Below are 24,124 nucleotides of genomic sequence, written 5' to 3' on the forward strand. Positions count from 1 at the left end.
GCTTAGAGCTTCACAGTTCTCCTTCATTAATCACTGCCATAATGAAATTCACTCGAGTACCACCCGTCACTACTCCCGAAACTACTCCCGACGAAGATCTCCGTTTCACCTGACAAGCAGGCTTCCTCAGGGGAAACGTCTAATATCTCTGCAACAATCAAACAAAACCATTTAACTCATCCCACATAAAACAAATAACACCATATCGCTTTGAACTATAAATCCTTACCATGTGAGTCCAACCAAGGGACACACAAAAAATTGTATATCCAAGTCACGAATTTTTCAAAAATCTTTAATTCACTTGAACTTCATCAAAGCTTCATGTCCATTCTTCAATTTGGTCACAACACTGCAAACCACAAACATTATTTTAAATCGTAAAAATTTATCAAAATTTAAAGAAATGAGAGACAGCATACAGCCTGAACAAACGCTACCACCACATACCTTCAAAAAGTGGAAGTTCGTTGCAGTTTATTGGTGACCCATTTGGAGTGTTTCGTTGCGGATTTGTTGCGACGGGTTGATTGTGTGGTTCCCTCTAGTATTGGTAGTATCGGATTATGGTTGATGAGTGAATTAATTAGAGTTCTTTAATTGGTAGTTGAGGTGGCAGAGGACTATATATAGAGTAGGCAAATCACTAGGTGTGTAGAATGGAGATCCTTGCAGATAGGAAGTGATGATGTCACTTCCACTTTTTGAAGGTATGTGGTGGTAGCGTTTGTTCAGGCTGTATGCTGTCTCTCATTTCTTTAAATTTTGATAAATTTTTACGATTTAAAATAATGTTTGTGGTTTGCAGTGTTGTGACCAAATTGAAGAATGGACATGAAGCTTTGATGAAGTTCAAGTGAATTAAAGATTTTTGAAAAATTCGTGACTTGGATATACAATTTTTTGTGTGTCCCTTGGTTGGACTCACATGGTAAGGATTTATAGTTCAAAGCGATATGGTGTTATTTGTTTTATGTGGGATGAGTTAAATGGTTTTGTTTGATTGTTGCAGAGATATTAGACGTTTCCCCTGAGGAAGCCTGCTTGTCAGGTGAAACGGAGATCTTCGTCGGGAGTAGTTTCGGGAGTAGTGACGGGTGGTACTCGAGTGAATTTCATTATGGCAGTGATTAATGAAGGAGAACTGTGAAGCTCTAAGCCATGAGAATTTAACGGAGGAGAGCTGTGTAGCTGAAAGCTATGAGAACTTGCACTTAAAAGCACTTTAATACAATATATGGGATGATACATTTGAATGTTATATTGTTTATGATTACATCTTGTTTATGAATAATTTCTGCCTATATGACTTTCACGTTTGTGATGTTTTAAATGTATGACTGTATATGTGGGTTTATATTAAGTTGTGTCTTTCTTAAATAAATGTGTGTTTTAAATGATACATGTTATATGATATAAGGTTCTCCTTATTTGGGCTAGTATACCAGCCTAATGCTGAGGCTAGTATACCAGTCTTTGGTGCCAAGATCATCTGTACCATGTCAAAATAGTTTTACTGTGGAGAGAGAAGCCTCTCCTATAGCTCACCAACACTTGGTTCTGAAGTCAAAACAAGAGCAGCCCCCATAGGCTGTTATTATCTGTTAAAGTATGTCTAGGTCTTTTGTATATATTTGTTATAATTTTTATTCTGTTAAAGTTGTTCCTCTGAATTCAATGTATAGCGTTGTTAAAAATGTAAACCGGAGTGAAGGCCCCTGCCAATACTTCGGTATATAAAAGCTTATAAATAAAAATAAATAAATAAATAGGCTTGAGACTGTTAGGATAATGCTTCCTCAAATTATTGCTATATTTAAGGCGGATGCACTAAAAACGTGCATCCAAACTGGACACACTTTTTTTTAATGAGCGCACAATCATCTCTCCTGGGTGCTCGATGCAATAGGTAAATGAGCCACCACTCTAAAAAGGATGAACTAGGGATAATTTGTGCATCCTTAGTGCATTCATGGCATCGGGGGCCCAGGAGAAGTGGCTGTACACAAGTTAGGAAAACGGATGCTCAATTTTATGAGTGTACATTTTCCTTAACTTGCACAGCCATGGGTTAAGAAAATGGACACTCGTTAATTGAGCATCTGTTTTCCTAACCTGATTGCCGGCAAGGCATTTTAAAACAATTTTTAGGTTACTCCTTTTTTTGGTTCTTCCGACTTAATATCACCATGATACTGCTTCTCTGTTAACTTTTGGGCTTCTCAAAACTTAATCCCAGCGTTAGATTTTGAGGGTAAAAATGTGCACGTTGGGAACACATTTTATTTTTTACATAGGGGTATTAGCAATAATAGCAAATAGCCTCATCATCATGGCATTTACATGTGATGAGTTCATGTGCCCATGTGCATGTATTTTATATCATGCGCGCAGTTACGTGTAAAACTACCCTACAACATGCTCACATATCTAAAAGATACATGGTATGTATTTTCAACATAACCAAATAAGTTTTGACTTAGCTGGAAAAGTCATAAAAGCACTACTCAGCTAGCTTAAATAGTGCTTTTTAAGACTTGTCCATATAAGTAAGATAACCGGAGAAGTAGTAATTGATGACTTATCTGGCTAAATAGCACTTTTAAAACTTATCTGGATAACTGGCACTGATTAAGTTTTTTTTTTCATTTTTGGTTGTTTTTTCCCCTAATTTTTGTGTTGTTACATGTTTTTTTCGTGTTTCTTTCTTACGAGAAATAAAATAAACATTAAAAACAAAATAAAACAAAAACAAAGCACTAAATGGTACTTTTTCTGACCCCCTCACCCTCAGCAAAAAAATATTGGGGGGCTGGGAACCCTCAACCCCCCACCTCCACTTATCCCATCCATGTGGATCCCATCCAGAGGTTCAGGGGGGATATCCACTCACCTCCTGCCCCGAGATCTCCCATTTTAAAAGGCTCCATGGAAGTTGGAACTTCCATCATCGCATTTATAATACATCAAACCGGCCAGTTGGCTCAACACATTATGTGAGATAAAATGGTGATAGGCAGCCTGGCACCACAGAGTGATGTAAAAAATTGCACTTTCTCAGGGCTGGCCAGCACCATTTTCTTGTAGGTCCATATATTTGGATAGGACCTTTAAGATACTCTGGAATGCAAGTGTTAAATCTCTGATCTGGTACAATCCAAAGTTTAAAACAAATAAGGCTGCCATCAACTGGCCTATTGTTGAAAGATAAGTGATTTTATTTACAATAAAAAAATTGACAGCACAAACATATGACCTATGATTATTAATCCTGATGCAATCAAATAAGACTTTAGTAACGCTGACAAATGAGTGGCAATTAGCTATATGAGGTCATAAGATTTAAGACATTTGACTTGCACTGATTTAGTTGCCTCAGTGATAAAGAGGTGAATTCCTATTGTATTGACTCATGTGCATTGACATATTTATTTATTTGATTATATATTCTGCTTTTCAGGCATTTCAAAGTGAAGTACATTCAGGTACTGTAGGTATTTTCCTGTCTCCGGTAGGCTCACAATCTAAGGAGGTCTTTTATCAAGCTGCACTATTTTATCATGGGAGGGGCAAATATCATGAGGTGTTCCCATGATATTTGTCCTTTCCCAGGAAAATATCATAGCAGTTTCTCCGCAATATTTTTTCTCCTGGAAAATGTCTGCAATAAATATATTGGGATAGATATTTAAAACCAAAACAGGTAAGTAACTTAACCAGATAACACTTATCCAGCTAAGTTACAAGGATATTCAGTGGCACAGCTATGCCACTGAATATCCACGCACAAAATGCTACTTTGCTAGATAAGTGTTATTTGGCTAAGTCTAAACTTGATCAATAGCAGGTCTAGACTTAGCCGATTAACTTAACTTATCTAAGTAGCGATATTGATACTTAGCCAGATATCTGGCCAAGTAGCTCCATCCCAAACAGCTCATTGCCCGCCCATTTTTTCTCCAGCTAAAATGTAGCCACTAATTTATAGCTGTGTAAATCAAAACTCGGCCTGAAAAAACAAAACAAAACAGAGCTGGGGGTATTGAAGGGGCATTGGCAAAACCTTACCTGGCTAGTGTCGATATTCAACATGAGCTGAAAAAATGTATTTTCTAACTTTGGTCAGAAAAATCGTTAGCTGGGTGAATTTGTAAAATGTAAACGGTTGCAAGCCAGCAGCAGCCTTATCCCTTCACTAACACCCCAGCCCCCAAATAATGTAAAAAAATGTAGTGGGCCATAATGGTCCCCCTCATCCCCCCAAAATAAGAAAAAAAGTGAAGTGGCTCAGCAGCCTGGTGCAACGTAGGGCACTACCCCTACCAGCCATTAATTCCCCAAAGCCTCCCTGTATTCCAGACAGAGGAGGAGAGTCTCTTATCTCTTCCTGGAGGATAAAGATCTAAATGTTGCTGTCAGCTGTACCGAGTGGCTGGATCATGGCTCTCTGTTTCAAATATTAAGTAAGCCGGCAAAAATTACCCAGATAACGTTATCCAGGTATCTTTAGCTGAGCATATTCAGTAGAAGATAAGTTTTGCTGAAATTTCAGCTAAAGTTATCCAGGCACATCTTTATCCAGAGAATTTTGCAGCTCCCCTGGCTTACTGAATATTAAACCCTAAGGACCTGATGAATTTTTCTCTTATTCTGTGTCTATGGGTAAAATACTTAGTAAATCAGGCCATTAAATTACTGTCCTCTCCAATTTCCTGTTTTATGTCATGCCCTTTCTAAGAATGGGAGACCAGAACTGTATATCATATTCATGGTTATCCTTACATCATCAGCAATAAATATTATATTAGTCAGCTAGCTCAGCTTTAGCATTAAGAAAACTATTGAAACATCAGCTTAAGTGAGATTTTAACTCACTGCTTCCAGAGTCACAGTTCTGTCCATGGGGGTGATCTGAAGGCTTTTACTAATAGTCTAATACCTTTGTACTAGTAAAGTTATAATAATCTACAGGAAGATGTTTTGTACAAGAGCTCTTCCCAGACAAAATTTACAGTATATTATCTCATGAAAATGTGGGAGTAAAGTTATTTCAGATTTGTCAGATACAGATTTTATTTTTGTATTGTTTTCCACTGGTAATAAACCCTCTTGAGTAGATCTGTATTTACATAGAAGGTGTTAGTTAAGCTACAAGAGAAGTGCAATGGCTCATCTGAAAAGTACCTATAAATTAGAAAGAATGGGTAGAATTCATAAGCAGTTTTCTTTCCTCTGAGACAAAGCTGATGCTCTGATAGAAAAACCCCCTGAGAATCGCTTTTATAGTTGTTGAACTATGAAAAACTAAGAAGTGTGAAGAAATAGTGGGGTAGATTTTCAGACGAGCGCGAACAGCCTACTTTTGTTTGCGCTCCAGGCGCAAACAAAAGTACGCTGGATTTTAGTAGATACGCGCGTAGTCGCGCGTATCTACTAAAATCCTGGATCGGCGCGCGCAAGGCTATCGATTTCGTATAGCCTGCGCGCGCCGAGCCGCGCAGCCTACCCCCGTTCCCTCCTAGGCCGCTCCGAAATCGGAGCGGCCTAGAAGGGAACTTTCCTTTGCCCTCCCCTCACCTTCCCCTCCCTTCCCCTACCTAACCCACCCGCCCGGCCCTGTCTAAACCCCCATCCTACCTTTGTCGGGGGATTTACGCCTCCCAGAGGGAGGCGTAAATCCCCGCGCGCCAGCGGGCCTCCTGCGCGCCGGGCCGCGACCTGGGGGCGGGTACGAAGGGCGCGGCCATGCCCCCGGGCCGTAGCCACGCCCCCGTACCCGCCCCCAAAACGCTGCCGACACGCCCCCGCAACGCCGCGCGCTCCGGCCCCGCCCCCCGACACGCCTCCCGACACGCCCACTCCGAAAACCCCGGGACTTACGCGAGTCCCGGGGTTCTGCGCGCGCCGGGAGGCCTATGTAAAATAGGCTTCCCGGCGCGCAGGGCCCTGCTCGCGTAAATCCGCCCGGTTTTGGGCGGATTTACGCGAGCAGGGCTCTGAAAATCCGCCCCAGTTTGTTTTATTTTTTTTTTTTTTTAAAAACACCACAAGGCATTTACAATAATATTTTAAAAGTAAGCACAGTATACATGCTATGGTGCAGATCTTTAAACCTGCGCGCAGGAGAGATCACGTGAGCCAGCGGGGAAGGCGGATGTGGGTGCCCTAGCTCCGGTTGCCGACCCCTAATCCTCACCCATCCTGGGCCCATCTAAACGCTTGGCCCCCCTAAACAGCTTGCTCGTAAAGATATTACAGCCTTCACTATTGCCGTGGATTGCGATTATGGCCACCAGAATGGTCCGTAAGGACAAGGACAAGGAGAAGGTTAGAGGCGCCGAGCCGCCATCTTCCCCGGACCGCCCGCAGCAGGGCCTGCCGGTGGTAGGCCCTGACCTTGAGCAGATCAAGACGGCAGTCACGGCGGCAATTGGCCCGGAACTTAAAGCCATTTCAGACCAGTTAGCTGAGTTAACGCAGTCGTTAACAGGCTACGAGGCGCGCTTCGGGGAACTGGAAACGAGGGTGTCTGAGACGCAAGACGACCTCGTGGCGGCAAAGAAGGATATCGGGGCCCTACAAACCACGGTGACGCAACAGGCCCAACGCTTGGAGGATCTCGAGAATCGGTCGAGGAGGTCAAATATTCGTCTCATTGGCCTCCCGGAGTCGATTTCGGATGCTAACTTACCGGCATATCTAGAGAAATGGCTCCAGGAACAGCTCACTTTGTCATCTCAAAATGACCCGCTGAGGGTGGAGAGGGCGCACCGTTTGGGCCAAAGACAGCCCGAGCAGGCCCGACCGCGCCCCGTGATAGCTAAGTTGCTGAATTACGCGCATAAAATTGAGATCCTGCGGGCTCTGAGAGGCGGCCGGAGTCTGATGTCGGACGGGCACAAGATTCTCTTGTTCCAGGATTTTTCATCCGGGGTCTCTCAGCGTCGGCGTGCCATGGCCCCGCACTGTTCGCAGCTTATTAACCTGGGCCTCAGGGCGAACCTCATATATCCTGCGAGACTGCGCGTGGCGACTGCCACTGGAGTTAAGTGGCTGGAGACCCCAGAGGCGGCCAAGATCTTTGTCGAATCCACCAAGGCGGGCACTCCGGCGAATGGATGCACGGGCGTGTAAGGGCCCACGTGGCCAGAGAGCTGATAATGTCGCTGAGAGGCGTTGGATTGCAAGCTGATTGCAAAGACTTACTTTTACCTTACTTCAGTTTACCCATGTCCCTAGTTTTTTGGTTGGTTATTCCTGCTGGGGGGACAAGTTAGGGCTTGGCTGAGGCTTAGAGTGGCGGGGACGTTTTTGGCTCGATGGTGCCGCGGCTCAGCGGCCGGGAGACTGCCTCGGACCTGCCTGGGAGCGATCTGGTTATTGCCTGGTAGACAGTGGCCCAGGGTCCATGCTGAGCAGACGCCAGTTTATATTTCGGCCCTAGCAGTTAAGCGCTCCCTTTTCATTGGGACGTTCTTTTTTCTTCCGATGGATATACCTTGCTGAGAGACTGGCCAGATTTGTGGCGTTTTTTTATTGGTTTTTTTTTTTTTTTTTAAATTTTCTTCTTTCCTCCTCTATCTACATCATAGGGGAGCCTCCCCGGCTGTTTTTCCCGGGATTTCTTATTTGGTTGGTTCGCTGCGTATTGTATGGGACCCATCTTATTATGGCCCTCTGTACTGTATGGTGACACTCAGTGCTTTTATTTTGTATTACCTGGAAATTTTTGGGTTCTAACTTCCTGCATTCTGTGACTGGGTTGCGGGGCCACTAGGCTGGGGAACTGTTTTTTTTTTTTTCTCTCTCTTATTATCGAACATATTTTTAACCCCTGCTATGGAATGTTTTTTCACTGCCGAGCATCCGACTATTATCTCTCATTGTTTTTGTTCTGTGCTAAACATGTTTACAGTTTGGGGGCTGTTTCTTTTCTTTTTATATCTCTCTTTTCCGTCGCCATGTGTAAGGAGGGATGCCTCCGCGAGGTGGCTTTGGTGGGGGCCTGGTACTGCATGCAGTGGGAAATTGTAGGGCGGGGTTTGGGGGGGGGGGGGGGGGGACGGCAGGTTAGGAGCCCACCCGCGTAGGGGGAGGCTACGTGATCTCTACTTATACGGCACGGGCTTATGTCTGGCTTAGTGCTGTGTGGTTTGGGGAGTCATATGGGGGGGGGACGGGTGGGGGGGGGGGGGTGGAGGAGGAGGGGGGGGGACCATCGTCGACTGTATTTTAATGGAATCATTTCCTGAACTATATTGTCAAGGTTCTTGTCTTATGCCCTTTGTAGCAGTGTTTGGTGCCTGGGCTCCGGCTGGGAGGGTCCAGGTTAGCTTTCCAATTTATGATCTGCTTTGTATGATTGTTCATAGTTTGAGACTCTAGTAATTCCACTCGGGTAGTGTCCTGGAATGTCTGTGGCATAAATTCTCCTGTTAAACGTACTAAAATCTTATCCCATCTTAATAGGAAGGGAGCCCATGTGGGTTTTCTACAAGAGACTCACCTCACTGATAGCGAGCATCTGAAGCTTCGCAAACATTGGGTGGGACAGGTGAGTTACGCCTCGGCGACGACCCGGTCGGCTGGTGTGGCTATCTTGTTTCATAAGAATTTGCCGCTGCAGATTAGTAAGGAAATTAAAGATCCGGAGGGGCGTTTTCTTATTGTGGTGACCGAGGTTTATCAGCGGCAAGTGGTGTTTTGCAATGTCTATGCGCCAAATACCTACAATGCTAAGTTCTTCCGGACGATTAATAGGCTACTTCTCCCCTATTTGACTGATATCATTATTGTGGGAGGGGACTTTAACACAGTTAAAGATCCTCAAGTTGATGCCTCGCACGTATCTCGGCGGGAGGCGGGGATGGGGAAAGGCATTGAGTTGTTGGAGTCGTCCTTACAGTTGGTGGATGTGTGGAGGACGCTCCATCCGGGGGTTAAGGAGTTTACTCACCTGTCTCGGGTGCATGCGACGTACGCCCGTATAGACTATCTATTACTGAGTGGCCAAGCTTTTCCAATGGTGGGGGAGGCTGGTGTTGAACCTATTGTCATTTCCGACCACGCCCCAATATGGGTGGATCTCCAACTTACATCCAAGCCACCGGGGAGGAGGATTTGGAGATTTCCCTATTTCCTAGCTGATGACCCCAAATTTCAGAGTTATCTTTTGGACAAATGGTCCGATTATACGCTCCTGAATCACGTGCACGAGGAGGATCCCTCTTTGTTTTGGTACACGGCCAAGGCCGTCCTACGTGGCGATATTATTTCCTATGTGGCACATAGACGGCGATCCATCAATGCGCAGGTATTACAACTTACTGCTCAGTTACGACGGGTGAAAACCCAGCTCCTTTGTAATAATACCGGCCCCCTTCGGGACCAATATTCCTCCTTGCAATGTAAGTTAAATAGTGTTTTACACTCTCGAGCAAAACGGAGTATATTGTATTATCAATTTCAATTGTACAGGTATGGGAATAAGGCCGGGAAATTGATGTCTAATTTGATCAGGGCCTCCAAGGGGGCACGATATGTGGCGGGTTTGAAGAACGCGTCCGGTCAGGTCGAAAACCGTACCCCGACTATCTTAAATCTCTTTCGTGATTATTATGCTAAGTTGTATAGCGCGGGGGACTGGAATGAGGACAAATGCTCCAGGTTTTGTAAAGATATAGCCCTCCCGGAGCTTACATTAGAGCAGAGGCGGACGCTTAATGCCCCCATCACGGATTTGGAAATTAGGGGTGGTATCCTGCATTCTAACCGTTTGAAAGCCCCTGGACCAGACGGCTTTACGGCTGAATTTTATCGCTGTGTGATTGATAAAGTGAGTGGCCCTATGAAGGCTTTTTTCATGGATTTAATTACCAAAGGTGGATACCCCCCGCAGATGAACATGGCCCATATTACCATGATTGCGAAGCCGGGGAAGGATCCCCAGCGGGTAGATTCGTATCGGCCGATTTCCTTGCTTAACTATGATCAGAAGTTGTTGGCTAAGATATTGGCCGATCGACTGGCGGGTGTCCTCCCGGATTTGGTAGGGGCTCATCAGGTGGGGTTCGTACGGAAACGCTATGTCCTTTCTAACGTTCGGAAAATTCTTGCGGCCCTTGAATTAGGTTATTACTTGCAGACCCCATCCCTTACGATCAGCTTCGACGCGGAAAAGGCGTTTGATCGGGTGGAGTGGCCATACCTGTTTTATGTCCTCCGCCGTATGGGATTTGAAGGGTTTTTTCTCCGGGCGGTGCAGTTGCTCTATACTGACCCTCAAGCTTCTATATTGGCTAATGGGGGTTGTTCGGCTATCTTCCCTATTTTGCGGGGAACGAGACAGGGGTGTCCCCTTTCCCCCATGTTATATGTGCTGCAATTGGAACCCCTCCTGTTGACCATTCAAACTACGAGGGGGATACGTGGGGTTCGGCTTCACAATACCATCTTTAAATGTGTGGCATTTGCCGATGATTTATTGGTGTACTTAACGGATCCTCAGGCTTCGCTTTCCATATTATTGGAAGTCATGGGGCGTTTTGGGGAATTTTCGGGACTACGCATTAATTGGGGGAAGTCCCTGGCGCTAGCTGGCCCGGGGTCGGTGCGAGAGACCTGGCCTGGTTCGTTTCCCCTGCAATGGGCTTCCCCTACGCTTCGCTACTTGGGTATTAATATATCGGCAAACCCGGCTAACGTTTATTCGGACAATATCCCCCCGCTTCTTCAGATGACGAATGATTTATTGCAACGTTGGGGGCCGTTGCCGTTGTCCCTTATTGGCCGAGTGAACTTATATAAAATGGTGGTTCTGCCCAAGTGGCTATACGTTTTGCAAAATCTACCAGTCCATCTTGCTCGTTTAGACAGGCGAGCGTTGGATAAGGCCTTAGGACGTTTCCTCTGGAAAGGGGGCAGAGCACGTTTGCCCTTAGCGTGGCTGAAGAGGCGTTGGGGGGATGGGGGCTTGGGAGTCCCGGACCTGCAGCTATACAATTTGGCGTGTAACACGCGTATTCTCCGGGATTGGCTGCTTGACGAGACGGTCTTTACGTCATTGGAGGCAGATCGGGCGAGTACCTTCCCTATTGCCCTCCCTTGTGCTCTGCAGCTGGAGAGGCGTAGTTTACCTTATGTGTTCACAGACTCCGTTTTGGTTGCTCCACTTCGGCACACGTGGGAGGCACTTACTAAAAAATTACAATTACCCCGAATTTGTGCCTATTTATTGACTGTCGTGGGGAATCCCGATTTTTCTCCGGGCACTCAATCGCGGGTTTTCAGGAGATGGTATACACTGGGTGTCACCTACTTGGGGCACCTCTATCATTCTGAGGGGCGTCGACTCACCTGGCCCGAATTTCGGGAATTATATGGCATGGCTAATAAAGATGTTTTTCCCTATATGCAATTAGACCATTACATTAGGTCTCTACCGCCGGCTTTTCTGCAACTACGGGTCTTTCAGCGGGTGGAGGAGTTGTTGCACCTTTCCCAGATTAAAGCCCCTTCCCTTTCTATGTATTATAAATGTTTAACTAGGCTTGACAGCTTAGACTTTTTTGAGATTATGGCAGCCCGTTGGACTGCGGACGGGGAGTTTCAGATGACAGCCACTGTGTTACGAACCTGCTATCGGGGGATATCCCAGATCACGAGCAACAGTGCTTATCGTGAACTGCTGTTTAAATTTTTGGGACGGGCGTATATTTCACCACAGCGGGCATTTCAACAGCATATTGCGGTTTCTGCGTGCTGTCTACGTTGCCCGGGCTGCATAGGAACGTTGACCCATGTTTTTTGGTCTTGCCCTGCGGTTACGAGGTTTTGGTCCCGTATTGCCAAATATATTGCGGGGATATTGGGGGTTTCTATCCCTATAGAGTCCCGGTGGCTGTTGTTTGGTTCTATCCCGGAGCTGCGGCTCCGTAACTTGGGTACTCGTCTTTTTATACAAAAGGCGAGCATGGTGGAGAAGAAGGTTATTCTTGGGCGATGGCGAGAGGTGGATCCACCCTCCTTTTGGGTGTGGAGAAATCTCTTGTTTAATTTGATGTATATGGAATCTCTCTCTTCTAAGGGACCTCCACAATTGCGTAAGAGATTCTTGGCCGTTTGGGAACCATATATTCAATCGCTCCCACACCAGGCTCAGAGCCGAATCCTTAATGACTGATGTTGGCTGACTCGAACTGCGGGAGTTTCCTTTTGCTTCACTTTCACTGCTGGACGTGGACTCGACTGGTGCTGATCTGGAATCTCGTGACGGAAATTATTGGACTGGATTGACGGTGGTTGGGGGGTGGGGGGTGGGATTTAGGGTTTTCAGGTTGTTATTGTTCTGATTGTTGTCAGTATTGCTGGGGGCGGCGGCAGAACAAACCGCGCCCAGACGATAATGTGTTGTTGTTTTGTTCTCTGAAAATTTAATAAAAACGTTCAAACATAAACCTGCGCGCAGGCGTAGATTTATTCGCGCAACCTGCCATGCGCATGTTATAAAATCCAGGGTCGGCGCGCGCAAGGGGGGTGCACAATTGTGCAACTTGCACGTGCCGAGCTGCACAGCCTTCTTCCATTCCCTCCCGCTCCCCCCCCCCGCACCTTCCCCTCCCTTACCATATCTAACCCGCCCCCCAGCCCTATCTAAAATCCCCTCCTGACCTTTATCGGGCAAGTTACGCCTACCTCTGGGCAGGCGTAACTTGCGCACGCTGGCCTGCTGCCAGCGCACCATCCCCCGGCACGGCGGCTGTTCCGGAGGCCTCCGTCAGAATGCTGTTTGGAAACTGTGCGATGAAAATATCCAGAGCAGCCAAGGGACAGATAAGCACACCATCACCCAAGCCACATCTCAGTTCAATGTTGTTTAATAAAGTGATCACATGCTTTGAAACTTCATTCTCTGTTCATGTCTTTTCATTGTGTGGCTTTTGTCTTAAGGGCTCACTAGGAAACAGAATTGGGACCTACATGATCTTGCATGCTAGAATGCCATTGGCCATTCCAACTAGGTACATTTCTCACATGCAAGACCATAAGGCCTAGGCCCTAAGACTTAATTCTCATTCAGGCCAATACAGTATAGATGAGCTAAAAAGGGCATCCGTTTTCAGCACGGGCTCTTTCAATGCGTGCACAGCCTCCTCTCCTGAGCACACGATCCAGCATTCAAATAAGGGGGGGGGGGGTTTCCACACTAAAAGGAGGTGTTAAGGACAATTGCACGCCCCTAGTGCCTCCTTGGAGAGGTGGCTATAGGCAGGTCAGGAAAACAGATACTCAATTTTACGAGCGCTCATTTCCCTAACCTGTGCACAGCCATGGGTTAGGAAAAGGTCTTCCTGCAATTTCTCACAATTTGCTTGTGATGTAACTATGCTGAACAATTTTGTATCATCTGCAAATTTGATTACCTCACTCGTCATATTTCTTTCTAGATCATTTATAAATATATTGCAAAGTAAGGGTCCCAATACAGATCCCTGAGGCACTCCTCTGTCCACTCCCTTCCACTCTGGCATCCCCAGCAATGTGATTCGTGGATGAAAGATGAGCTCCCTGTATCGTCTAAGTGTCCTGCTGCATGGTAAGCCCTGCTGTGGGCCAGGGTGCTCCACCAGCGGGTCTTGCGGTTCTGGCTCTAGTGTAGGTACTTCCCTGAGAGGCATTTGAATCTCCCTTACCTGTTTTTGTAGTTGTTCTTGTTGCTGTTGTTGTTGAGGAGCCTGAAGCAGCCAGTATCCCAGGAGTAGTACACTTCCTGCTAACATTGTAGCTTTAGGAAGACAGGGCAAGTAAGAAAAGGTGTTCTTATTGGGCCAACAGGGCTTTGTAGGTGCGTCTGAGAGAAGGCCTCATTTTATCGTTTGATAATAGCTACGATCCACGATAACAGCCGCTATGGAGTCCAAAAAACTTTCCCCCCTACCGCCAAAAAAAAGATATTATTTCCCATGTTAAATCCCACATTATTCTGTGTTATTTTACCGTGAAATGTGGTAGGAGTCCCTTATGTGCATAATTTTCAAGCTTTTGCATACTTATCATATTTACATGCTCGTGTGCAATACGATAAACATTGAGCATCTAACACATGTTAGACTCCATTTATCGTGCCATAGAGCCCTAACGCGGCTTGATGCATGACCCAGTAAGGGTCCTAAATTTAGGAGCTCAACATTTTTTGAACATCAGCCGCACAGTTTTTTGTGTTCTTTTTTTTATGTTCTCTAGAAATGTGGAAAATCTTTCTGTTTCTCAAATCCATCTTATGGTATTAGTTTCTGATGCTGTCTAGCCCTAGTAACAAAGTACTGTGGTTGATATACATATGCTGGCCTAGTTGACCCTAAACTATTTTAAACCCAGTGTAACTGCATTGTTTTTTCTTTAAAGAAAGAAACCTAATTAAGACAGAGCTGATGAAGCTAGCACAGCTCTCATAAGCTAGTCACAGATGTACTTGTCTAATAAAATTGTATCATTTATGCTTTATTTGTTCACCCTTATTTCTGCATACAGATCTATAAAGAGTGTTGTAACATGTTGTTGAAACCAATAAATTGGTGAACTTTCACAAAAGCCATTATTTTATAAAAAAAAAAAAAGAAGAAAAGAAAATGACTCTTGTTTCAAGAATGAGTGTTTACTGATGAACTCCTAACATAAGGATTACAGGCTAACATTTGTCTTTTCAAATGTTGCCAGTGTTCTAAAAAAAAAAAAAAATAAGCCTGCTAAGTGTTTTTACAAAGTGGTGACATTTACACAGGATTTTTCTTTTCCAAGGTTCTCATGGAGGATGTCTGAATGGAAAGAATGCCAAGTTGCTCTTCTGTTTGATCAACAGGACCTTCGGCGAAACAACCATATTGGACTTTGTGGAGGTGGAATTCAAACCCGAGAAGTGTATTGTGCCCAAAGCATGACTGAATCTGGGATACATAAGCTAAAAGAAGGTATGTTATTTAGAGTTTGTTTGCAAGATACTGTAATGCACTACAGTCGCTTGTTTTGCTTTTAAGCAAGTGTTAATATTATATAAAAAGAGAAAATGAAAATGTTAGAAGAAAAATTTGGTGCATACTGCTTTTGCTATTCTATCAGTTAACTATTGTGCATATAGCTGAGTTTTGGGATTAAAAGAGTCTGTAACTGGGGTTAGATGTGACACCCAGCTAGGCCGCCTGATAATTATACAGATACATACAAGATCATAAACCAATCATAGGCCATATATTGAATATTCTGGTCACAGTCTTTAATTAGAAACCTGACAAGGAAATCTAACTTGGGTGCTTGAGCTGCTGGGCTTCTTCGCAAGCTTTTCCCGCTGGTTGCCAAAAGATTCTGCTTCTGCTCCAGTGCTGCATTCCAAGGATCAGCAATGTCATTAAGGGAGGGGGAGGCGATCAGGCAGACTACCACACACAGCAAGGCTACTGGTCTCCCAACCTATCATCAGTGAAACAGACCCTCGGAGTGTCTTCCTGGGTTTGTCGGCTGTTGCACTTTGGGGGCCATCTGCTCCATGTTCCAAGGCTGCAACCCTAGTTGCACCTTAATTTCAACCTTCTGCCCCTCCTCCAGAGCTAGACTTGAGAACCCCAATGTGACAGTTGTAACAAATCAAATAACCAGGCAATTCATTTATCTATCTATTACATGATAGCTACTAATCACTACAGGGGCAGGATGGGGAAATGCTTCCAAATCTTTGGACTGGTGGCAAACAGGAGGTAGATGTGAGTGCCAGTGGAATTTAAATTTCCCACCAGCTCCTCCTCTGACATTACGACACCAGCTCAGCAGGCAATCATGGGCCAGTGGGGCCAGCAGCACTCATTGATGTCACCAGATCTCCATACAGTAGCCAATTACTGCTGTGCCATCATTGATGAGCACAGGGAGGAAGTCCATATGCTGGCCACAATGACCATGCAGCTGCTGAAATGCCTGTGGGGTCCAGTCCAGGCTCGGTCCCAAGAACAATAACTCAGCACCTTCTCCTGCCTGTGAGACAACGGCAAGGGTGAAATCTTGGTGGCCTTCCTTGCCGGGTGTAGGGGCACTCTTTACTGGCAATGCCTGCACATTCAGCACGGGGGTGGAGGGAGGAACATTTCATGTTGAACAGTCCTATTCAGCAAATGCAGAAGTTAACAGGCTTGTATAAAGTACTATCCTACAAGGTGCTGCTAATATTGGGCCCATGTATTAGAGTTTTTCTTTTTTTAATATTCTTTTTTGTTGAAGGATATTGCAAATGTATGAAAAGCAAATCCAGAACAAGTAATGGTAACTTTGCACTGCATCCAGTGTCTGGCTTGTTGAGCTTTCCTGTTCACTTTTTGTCTGCACATTTATTGTTTCTGTCTTCAACAATTATCCGACACTGTGGGTATATTTTGTGTAATCTATGAGGTACTAAATATCATTTGAATAAGATTGCATCCATTTCTAAAAATGTTAATACAATGCTATCAAGTGATTTAAAAAATAGTTTTGTTGGGTGGGTAGAACTGCCCAGGGCTTTCTCAGTTTCATTTAAGGCCCATAGGATTTTTTCTTGAAATGTCTTATAGCTCAGTTGCCAGATACAGTTAATGGCAGGCCTAGGTATGCACAGTCTAGGAGTATGCTCTACTTCTTGGTTATCTAGACAAAATTTGAAATTTGTGTTAGAGATTTTTGGGCTCAGTTCTGCTGGTGATGTGTCATCCAGGGATATATAACAGATTGAAAATGAAAAATGTCTTACTATTTTGGAGATGCAGTATTTCTATTTCTGGAGAATATGTATTTCTTCTATATTTATAAGGTCAGCACAGGAGAGGTGTGTGTATGTGTGTGTGAGTGTGTGTGTGTGTGGGGGGGGGGGGCAGGAATGAGGAGAGTATAGAGCTCAGAGAGAGAGATAAATAGGCCGATACAGCATGGTGCACTTGGCTGAGCACACTGTTTACCACGCATTTGGCCTCGCATTTCCGACGCGTGTCTATTACCCTTTGTACTGTAAGGGGTAATAGCGAGGTCAAACACGAGGTCAACCCCCCCCCCCAAAAAAAAAAAAAACTAATAGCGCACATCACATGCAAATGCATGCTGATGAACCTATTAGTTAGTTGCCTGGGATACTGAAAATAAAATGTGCGGCCAAGCCACACATTTTATTATCAGAAATTAATGCCTTCCCAAGGGCAGGCTTTAAATTGTGAGCAACTGGGAAACGTGTACAGAAAAGCAGAAAATAATGTTTTCTGTACACCCTCCAACTTAATATCCTAGCGATATTAAGTCGGAGGAACCAAAATTTAAAAAAATTAAATAAATCCGCCCACCGGTCCAGCAGGTTAGAAAAATAGGCACTCAATTTTACCGGCATCCGTTTTCCTAACCCGTGGCTGTCAGCAGGTTAAAAAATCGATGCCAATAAATTAGAGCGTCAGTTGTCGGGACCCGCTGACAGCCACCTCTACACTAATAAGGAGGCACTAGGGATGCACTGTTGTCTCTAGCGCCTCCTTATTAGCATGACCCCTTATTTACATACAGAATCGCGTGCCCAGGAGAGGTGGCTGGGCGTGCATCAGGAGAGTGGGTGCTCAACACAGAGCACTGGATCTCCTGCAGTTTTTACTGTATCGGCCTGAAAGTGTACCTTATTGCCACTAATCCATGTCTATTTGAAATAGGGGGGAGGCTGTCCTTCTCCTGACTCCTCCCAGTCTGACTTCCTTTACTCTTTGCCCTAAGGAGCATGGAACAGTTGTGGTGGGGGTGGGGTAGGGGGTGCCATTTGCCCTAGATCCAGCCCTGGGTACTATCACAAATATACTCCTGTATTTCTTTGCTTTTAAGCATTTACATCCTGTTCAAATGATTCAGAATGTTGCTGCATGACTGGTACTGAACCAAAATATTTGGGATCCTGTCTCATCACTCCTATATAAGCTGCATTAGTTGCCAAACTCATATAGGGTTCACTATAAGTTACTTTGTCTAATCTTAAGCTATGTATGTTTTAGATGACTCTGGAACCTAGTAAGAGAGCGGCTCTGTCAAGCAGCTGAGCGGGCCAAATGCATCGCAGACGCCCATCGTCAGACCACACCTCTGTTCCTGCCTGGACAAAGAGTCTGGCTTAGTACTAAGCACATCCAGCTACGCTTACCTTCCCAATGGCTAGCTCCCAAATTTATTGGTCCATTCCCCATCCTTCGATGCATAGGAGCAGTCACCTACCAGCTGAAACTTTCAACTTCCATGGGAATTCACAACACGTTCCACGTATCGCTACTCAAACCCTTGGTCCTGTCCTGGCCTTCCCGAAGGCCTCCTCCACCAGCACAACACTCAGGAGAACCTGAAAACACCTTACAAGTTAGAGAGGTATTAGACGTCCGACGCTGTCGGGGCCACTGGGAATACCTCCTTTCGTGGGAGGGCTTCAGCCTGGAAGACAATTCATGGGAGCCCTCTTATCACATTCTTGATAACAACCTTCTGCAAGACTTCCATCAGCAACACCCAGAAAAACCCAGACTGGTAAGGGGGAGGCCTAGAAGGTGGGGTACTGTTGCATGTCCCGGCCATATGAGTCCTGCAATTGGGCCTGCTCACCTCGCGCTGTCCTCTACTAGCTCTGGTCTCGGCGCTGCTGCCAGCTCCCAGCATCCCCGACTCTCACCGCGGCCCTCTCCGGCTTACTCCATGCCTCAGCCTCACAGCAGAGCTTCCATCGGGGCTCCGCGTCTTCAGCTGCCTCAGCCCTGCTTCTACCGACGTCCTCAGTTTTAAAGGGCCAAGCACGGGAAGATCGACTCTGACGAATCCCGATGTCATCACATAGCCCTAGTATAAATAGAAAGGCCGTGTCCCCAGGACCTCGCCTTGGCAATCGGGTCGACACCTCGGTGTACTAGTTTGCCTGTTCCTTGTATCTGATCCTTGTTCCAGCGTCTCCTTGTTCCACCGTCTCCATGTGTTTCTGTGTCCTTACTCAGGTAGTACCTTCTCGGACTGATCTCTGCTACTGACCTCGGCCTCCCTGACTACTCTCTTTGTCTGCTGCCTGGAACTGACCACTGCCTGCCTGACTACTCTCTTCGTCTGCTGCCTGGAACTGACCCCCGCTTGCCTTGACTACACTCGGACTGACCTTGGTATTGACCCCTACCTTGGCTGACCACTTCTGTATGGATACTCTGGCTTTGACCCTTGCGCTTCACTTGGACACTCTCTTCTGGCCTACCGTGACTACCAGACCAACCTGCTTGGATTCCAACCGCGGCCTTCACCCGACTAGATCCGCAGGCACTGCCTGTCTTTCCCGGAAAGCCTTCCTGAACTGTTACCTCCCTGAGGTCACCGGAGCTCTAGTTCAGGTCTGGTCCATCCTCTGAATCAGCCGTGCACCCTTGCTTGTGGTGGGCACACCCCTCCGCTAACTCTCCGGGAGATCATCCGAGGCCCACCTAAGTCCAGGCGGTCCAAGTACCCAAGGGCTCAACCTGTGGAAACCCCGGACTGTTATTGGCGAAGCTCCAGCTAGCCTCTGTCTCCTCGTGTGCTCCGCCTCCAGGTGGCAGGCGCTCTCTGGGTCCGACCAGAGGGCCATACCAATCCTGCACTAGGCCAAGGGTCCACCTCCAGTGCAAGAGAAACTATCTACAAGGCACTCATAATAGGCAAGTATTTATATCTGTTATAGAGTCCATGCAAAAGGGCATTAGATATACATAATAATAAAAAAAAAACTAGGCAGCTAAGTGACTTTAGCAAAAGCTGACATTGAATCATTCCAGCTCCTAATTTTACAATTTAAAGGAGGTTTTTATTTTGACATTCCAATGGGTGTCTTGATTTCCTGTGCCTACTTCGAAAAATTCAGTTTGTTTGTGTACTTATTGATGGAGTAATTCTCAGGATCCACTAATATTATCCACTACCTGGATGATTTCCTTTTTATTGGAAGAGATGCCCAGGAATGTGGATCACTCCTAAGAGCCTTCAAAAAACTGGCATAAAAATTTGGCATCCCTTTGGCAAAATAAAAAATGGAGTGTACTGCATCAGCCATCAAGTTTCTAGGCATTGAGTTGGATGTAGATATATGGGAAGGGAGGTATCAAGACTTCCACTAGAAAAGGTACAGAGACTATGTGATGCCATGACGGCGATGGGCAAGCTAAGAAGGCCATGCTGGGACAGTTCCAATCATTGTTGAGGCTCCTCAGTTTTGTCTGCAGGGTGACGCCCATTGAAGGATATTCATGAGGAGGTTATTCATGAGGATATTCATGAGGAGGTTATTCATGAGGAGGATATTCATGAGGAGGTTTGTCTGCAGGGTGACGCCCATTGAAGGATATTCATGAGGAGGTTTGCCATGGCATTATCTGGACACACAAAGAAACACCACCATATTCGGGTAACAAAGACCTAAGGTTATGTGATTAATTTTTGAACTCCTTCAATGGGCTGGCAATCTGGCTAGAAACACCCAGGTAATGAGTTTGAACTTTAAATAAATACCTCTGACAGAATCAGCTTTGGTATCTACTAGGGATGTGCAGAGCAAAATTTTATGTTCATATTTTTTATGTCCGAAAGGGGGTCCCACTTGCGGCCAATATGGACATAAAAAAAATCCAATGAGTTGGGTATATGTACATATGTGCAAAAAAAAAATGTAAACCCCCTCACCCTCCTTAATCCCCCCCCAGACTTACCACAACTCCCTGGTGATCGAGCGAGGAGTGAGGACGTCATTTCTGCAATCCTTGGCGAGAAGCATGTGACGTCGGTGGCACGTCGAGTGACGCGGCGTCACGTGATTCCCGGCTCGTTCGCGCCGGACGGCTCGTTCGGCCCAAAAAGAACTTTTGGCCAGCTTGGGGGGGCCTCCTGACCCCCCCAAGCTGGCCAAAAGTTCTTTTTGGGCCGAACGAGCCATCCGGCGCGAACGAGCCGGGAATCACGTGACGCCGCGTCACTCGACGTGCCACCGACGTCACATGCTTCTCGCCAAGGATTGCAGAAAATGACGTCCTCACTCCTCGCTCCATCACCAGGGAGTTGTGGTAAGTCGGGGGGGGGGGGATTAAGGAGGGTGAGGGGGGTTTATATTTTTATTTTGGCTCAACAATCGCGATTTCCCACATATCGAACATATCTATGTTCGATATGTGGGAAATCCGATCGTTTATGTCGAATCAATTTTTTAAGTAAAAAAAAAATATGAGTTGCGTTTTACTAATGCGGTCAATCCGAATGCACACCCCTAGTATCTACTTCTGTAACTCATGGTGTGCAGAGGCATGGCCCGCTGCCTGGCACACACACATGGAATATCACCATCCTTGAGCTATGTCCCATTATGGTGGCACTGACCATATGGGGGGGGCACAAGTGTATAACTGAAGTATCATCTTTAGGTCTGATAACATGCCAATGGTCGAATCTATAAACAGGTTATCAGCCAGGATGGAGGGAGGAGTGGCACTGTTGGAACTTGTGTTGAAATGCCAGATGAATAATATCTATTTTTGCACTATTCATGTACCTGGTTCTAAGAACTATATTGCCGATTCCCTCTCCCAGTTCATGTGGTTATTTTGGATACTAGCCCCAAAAGTGGATGCAGTGCAAACATCAGAACCACCAGAAGTATGACGACTTGGCCCTGCAAGATTTGGGGAATGATCCTGGACTCACTGTCCTCTAGTAGAAGAAAAAATTATTCTGATGCCCTCCATGATTTCTAAAGACTTCAGTCAAGTATAGGTGAGGGATTCATGTGGCCCATTCATCTGGATTCCCTACTCCAGTACATACTGCAATGTAAGAGTGAAGACATAGTGTAGTCAACAGTGGCAGCCCACCTAGCTGGTATATCGTTCTTTGTCAAGGCACTTCGACACGGGAACCTGCTATCTAGTTTCACCATAAGAAGGCTGTTACAAGGGTGGGGCCATGCATCAATAACAACTCAAGACATGCAGCGCACTATTATGGTAGACATTATAAAATAACAAATGAAAGACCTCAAAACCATGTGCTTTAACAGTTTCAAAAGTCTATTGATCTGTTGTGCCTTCTTACTAGCTTTCTATGCTGCATTGCGAGTCTGTGAGTTGGTAGCTAATTCTAGTAGGAGAACTCAGTTGGATAGGTCTTCAGTTGGAGGACATAGGGGTCTCTTGTGACAAGGCCATTTTGAATATAAAGAAGTCCAAATCCATTTAAGCAGGCAGGGGGGCTAAGGTAGAATTACATGAAATGCAGAAAGACATCACCGGTCTGATAAAGAATGTTATCATTTTCCTGATGGTGCGCTCTTCGAATGCTGCTGGTGCATAGCTTATACATAAGCATTTTTGCACCAGAGGTGGACCCTTGGGCCGAGGTGGAGTTGACGCTACCCGTAGGAGGGATCCTACGGGTACCCACCATCAGCAGGCAGAGAGGGCTGATGGATGGAGGCCGGCTGGCACTTCACCAATACCAGCCCTCATTCCCTGTGGGCTGAGCCTTTGGATGCCGGGGCCAGTTGGACTTAGGTGGCCTCCATCAATGGTTGTCGATGGGTGGATCAAGGTCAGCCCAGAGGCAGCAACTAGTGTAGGTATCAGTCTGTACTGGATGAGGCGGAGTCCCGGAGACATGGGCGCCAGTAGGAACACAGTCTGACAGAGGGCGCACGAGCAAGAGCAGGCCGAAGCCTGAATGAACCATGTCCAGGACAAAAGCTGAAGAGGCATCTTTAAGCAAGCTGGGATCAGGGCTGGTGGCAATCTGAAGCAGTGGCAAGCAGCTGAGGTCTAGACGAAGAGAGAGTCAAAAGGATGGTCAGATGAAGCAGAAGTCCAGGGCTGGAGAGAAGCAACGGTGTAGTCAAGCAATGCAGAGATCAAATCAGGTCAGCAATCCAAAGGAGAGATGAAGGAACAGGAACACAGAAACAAGGAAACAGGAACGAAGGCAATCAGAATCGGGAACCAGGAACTGAAGAGGCAACGACTGGCAAGGGGACCTGTTACAAAGGCAATTTGAGAGAGCGGAGCCTGGGCTTATATACCGGAGCTTTGCCGATGTCATCATCCGGGGCTGCGGCCAGGTTCCCGCCGCGGGCCCTATTGAAAGACTAGCTGTGTGCGCGCGCGCTCGCCTAGGGAGGGGCGCGGTGCTGGTCGGGATGGCGTCTCTCCGCGGGCTACGCGGAGAGGCTCAACGTGGAGCATCAGGAGCTGCAGCAGAGCCGGAAGCACCAGGGGCAGCCCGAGGACGGAGCTGGTGGCCCACAGCCGCCAGAGATGAGGGACCAGATGCTGGATTACTTTGAAAGAGGTGAGGGGGCCGCGCTGCGGGTCTGCTGCGGCCAGCGCAAGTAACAAGCATGGCCTCTTACTAACCTGTTTCCAGTCCTGAAGGTTTCAAAAATTAGCCTTGGAGGAGCCAGCATTGAATGCAAAGGTTATACTTCATATTCCTTCAGAATTGGCATGGCCACAACTGCTGCAGTTCTGGATTTGTCATCCAAAGTCATAATGGCGGTAGGTTGATGGCAATCCAGGAGATATCAAATATATGTGAGACTAAGAGAGTATTTCAAAAACATTTCACCCTAACCAAAGTATGTTCACTTTCAGGTACAGATGCATAAATGTGCTTTGTCTGTATTGTAGGGCAATCCTTTAGTCAATGGGCCCATAAACGAGCAAAGGAAAGGCCAACAGGTGAGCACTTGGGTATGGCCACTCACTAAATTTCCCTGGGTTGGAAGGGACACCCCAGGATGAAATAGGGCCAATTGATGCCCCTTATGCTGCAAATGTAAGAAAAGTCAACCCCCCTGGGCCATCGTCCTCCACTTTGGAGGAATGTTCCCTCCAAAAAATGACTAGATGAGTGCAAATTTTTTTTCACGTAAGCAACAATTTTTTTAAAACAACAATTTTTAATACTACTATTAGCATTGCATTTCTATATGTAACACAAAGAAAAATGTATGTGAGTGACACACTGAAATGTATGAGCAATCGCTCACATGCTCAGCTTAGAGGGAACTATGCTTGGGAGGTAACGATTTGGCATCTTCACTGAGCGTGCAGCT

At 46.0% G+C, this 24,124-nt stretch overlaps 1 protein-coding gene across 1 annotated transcript in view; it reads left to right on the top strand.

The window, feature by feature from the left end:
• Positions 1–24,124, top strand: part of THSD7B (thrombospondin type 1 domain containing 7B) — an 898,700-nt gene that overhangs the window by 79,261 nt on the left and 795,315 nt on the right. Inside the window, exon 4 of the mRNA XM_029607893.1 lies at positions 14,797–14,966. Within this exon, the coding sequence (XP_029463753.1) occupies positions 14,797–14,966 (170 nt within the window). The remainder of the gene's footprint in view (positions 1–14,796; positions 14,967–24,124) is intronic.

Source organism: Rhinatrema bivittatum, chromosome 6 (assembly GCF_901001135.1).
Source record: "Rhinatrema bivittatum chromosome 6, aRhiBiv1.1, whole genome shotgun sequence".
Classification (NCBI taxonomy): domain Eukaryota; kingdom Metazoa; phylum Chordata; class Amphibia; order Gymnophiona; family Rhinatrematidae; genus Rhinatrema; species Rhinatrema bivittatum.